Source organism: Leptonychotes weddellii, chromosome X (genome assembly GCF_054177405.1).
Source record: "Leptonychotes weddellii isolate Sample4059 chromosome X, ASM5417740v2, whole genome shotgun sequence".
NCBI lineage: Eukaryota > Metazoa > Chordata > Mammalia > Carnivora > Phocidae > Leptonychotes > Leptonychotes weddellii.
Genome location: NC_138385.1, coordinates 45,488,771 through 45,490,733, shown reverse-complemented (window position 1 = coordinate 45,490,733; position 1,963 = coordinate 45,488,771). Strand labels below are relative to the sequence as shown.

The window sequence follows — 1,963 nt, the reverse complement described above, 5'->3', positions numbered from 1 at the left end:
CAACTGCACCTCCCATTGGGAACTATATGTGCTCTAGTGCATAGAATGTATTCTTATATTAGCCAGATGAAATTTTATGTTACCCCAGGTTTATACACGTTCTAAAGCTAAGTAATGAGAACACTTATTTAATAGGAGTCATATTTACTCTCAGTTTTTATTTTTCTCTATTTTATTTTGTGGATCTGTGACTTTGATATTAAAGATGTGATAAACTATAAAGCTGAGAAAGCTTAGGAATAACACATCCATGCTATTTTCAGGACTAAAGAACTGTCTTTTTATGAAATGGAACATTTTTCAGTTTAATGGATCTTTGTTTTTTTTCTCATAAATAGAACCCAGGATGACTTCTTCTACTAAAGAAGGAAGTGATGCCACTGAAAATGATCTCAAAAATTTAGAAAATGAAGTTCCACATGAATGTAGTACAGATATCAAGCCTTCATTTGCTGATTCTAATATTATCACTCATGTGGAAAGCAACCCAGTGAACAGGGAGCTAGACATACCGACCTCCCAGGGGCATGTTGTTTGTCAAGCAGTAGAGGACAATGAGTTTGAAGTTGAGAAGACCCAAAAAGATCTTCAACAAGAGCATTTAAAAGAAGAATCCCTTCTAATTCAGATCCTTATTCCTAGAAAATGGATCTTTCTCATGTCAGGGCTAGAGAAAATTACCTATCTGAGTATCTCACTAGAAAGAGCAATAACAACAATCCTTTAACTAACAGAACAAGATTCCACTCAGGGAAGGTGGGGGTGAAAACAAGTGATTTCTATAATAGCACCATAAATTACAAAATTCCTCTCCAACTCTCAATTTTGTGGAGAATCCCATTCATTAACAATCATGAAGTAAAGAGAATGATTCTCCGCCTGCTGTGTGGGAGACATTTCTCTCAGGCTGCAGGTTGTCAAAATACCATGTGGGTAAAGCTAAAATATACAGCATTTCTTCCTTGTCCAAATGTCCTAACCCATGGGGAGAGAGCCATAATATTTGGAAGACCTTTAAGGGTATACTACTACCATCCCCTCATTGAAAGAATGACATCAGGAAAATTTTACAAATCAACCTGTGCTAAAGGGAAAGATGGCTTCCATATTTTTGTGAGGCCTGTGTTCTATATCCCATGGTCCCAAATTCAAAACACACTTAATAGAAAAGCTTTTGAGGATCATTTGAGATCTCACCATAGCATGAGGGTTGTGATCATAAGCACTGATGATGGTTGGAAATATTTATGTCCCATTTGTGGGAGTAGTTTTAACAATTTTGTTGAATTTAGACAACATTCCTGCAGCTTTCATGGGAATTAAGTCCAATTGGGATGAATTCATTTTGAAATTTAACTTTTAAATATTCATAACTTGACTACCAAATTGAAAAAAAAATCATGAATATAATTTTTAGTAGTGTTAGATGGAGTTGCAGAATGGATATATCAGAAAGATAATAGGATATATCAGAAAGAAACATCTTTGAGAAAGAGGAACAACTCATAAGAAAACCTCCGTTACACTGTGCTATTACAAACAGATCATTAAAATATCAAGGACCTGATCTGTATTGAGTCAGCAATTGAAAAAAGACAATGCTTGCACTTTTTTTCACTTTTTTAACATCCATCTCTGTAGATAAGAATATTGTTACTATGATCAGATTCCAAGTTCACAGGATCCTGACAATGATAACAAACATATATTGGCAGGCTACACAAAGTCCTACCAGCAGTTTCTAGAGACTTTGCTCAATTTAATATCTGAAATGTTTTTCATAATTGAATAAAAATCATTTTAAAGACATTGCAAGTTGCATTGTATGCTTACAACTAGATAAAAATTCCTGTGCCTAAAAAAAAGTTTCAACTATTATAAATATGCTATGTTTAAATTCAAAATAAAAATTAAACTCATGAAAAGGAAGTAATATAATAAAAGTAAAATAATTTGAGATAGA

At 33.5% G+C, this 1,963-nt stretch overlaps 1 protein-coding gene across 1 annotated transcript; it reads left to right on the top strand.

Moving 5' to 3' along the window:
• The first annotated feature begins 346 nt into the window (after positions 1-346).
• CPXCR1 (CPX chromosome region candidate 1) lies at positions 347-1,323 on the top strand. Its single transcript, XM_006752080.1, has 2 exons — positions 347-660; positions 708-1,323. Exons 1-2 carry the CDS (start codon positions 347-349, stop codon positions 1,321-1,323), a joined length of 930 nt encoding a protein of 309 aa, XP_006752143.1.
• The last annotated feature ends 640 nt before the right edge of the window (positions 1,324-1,963 follow it).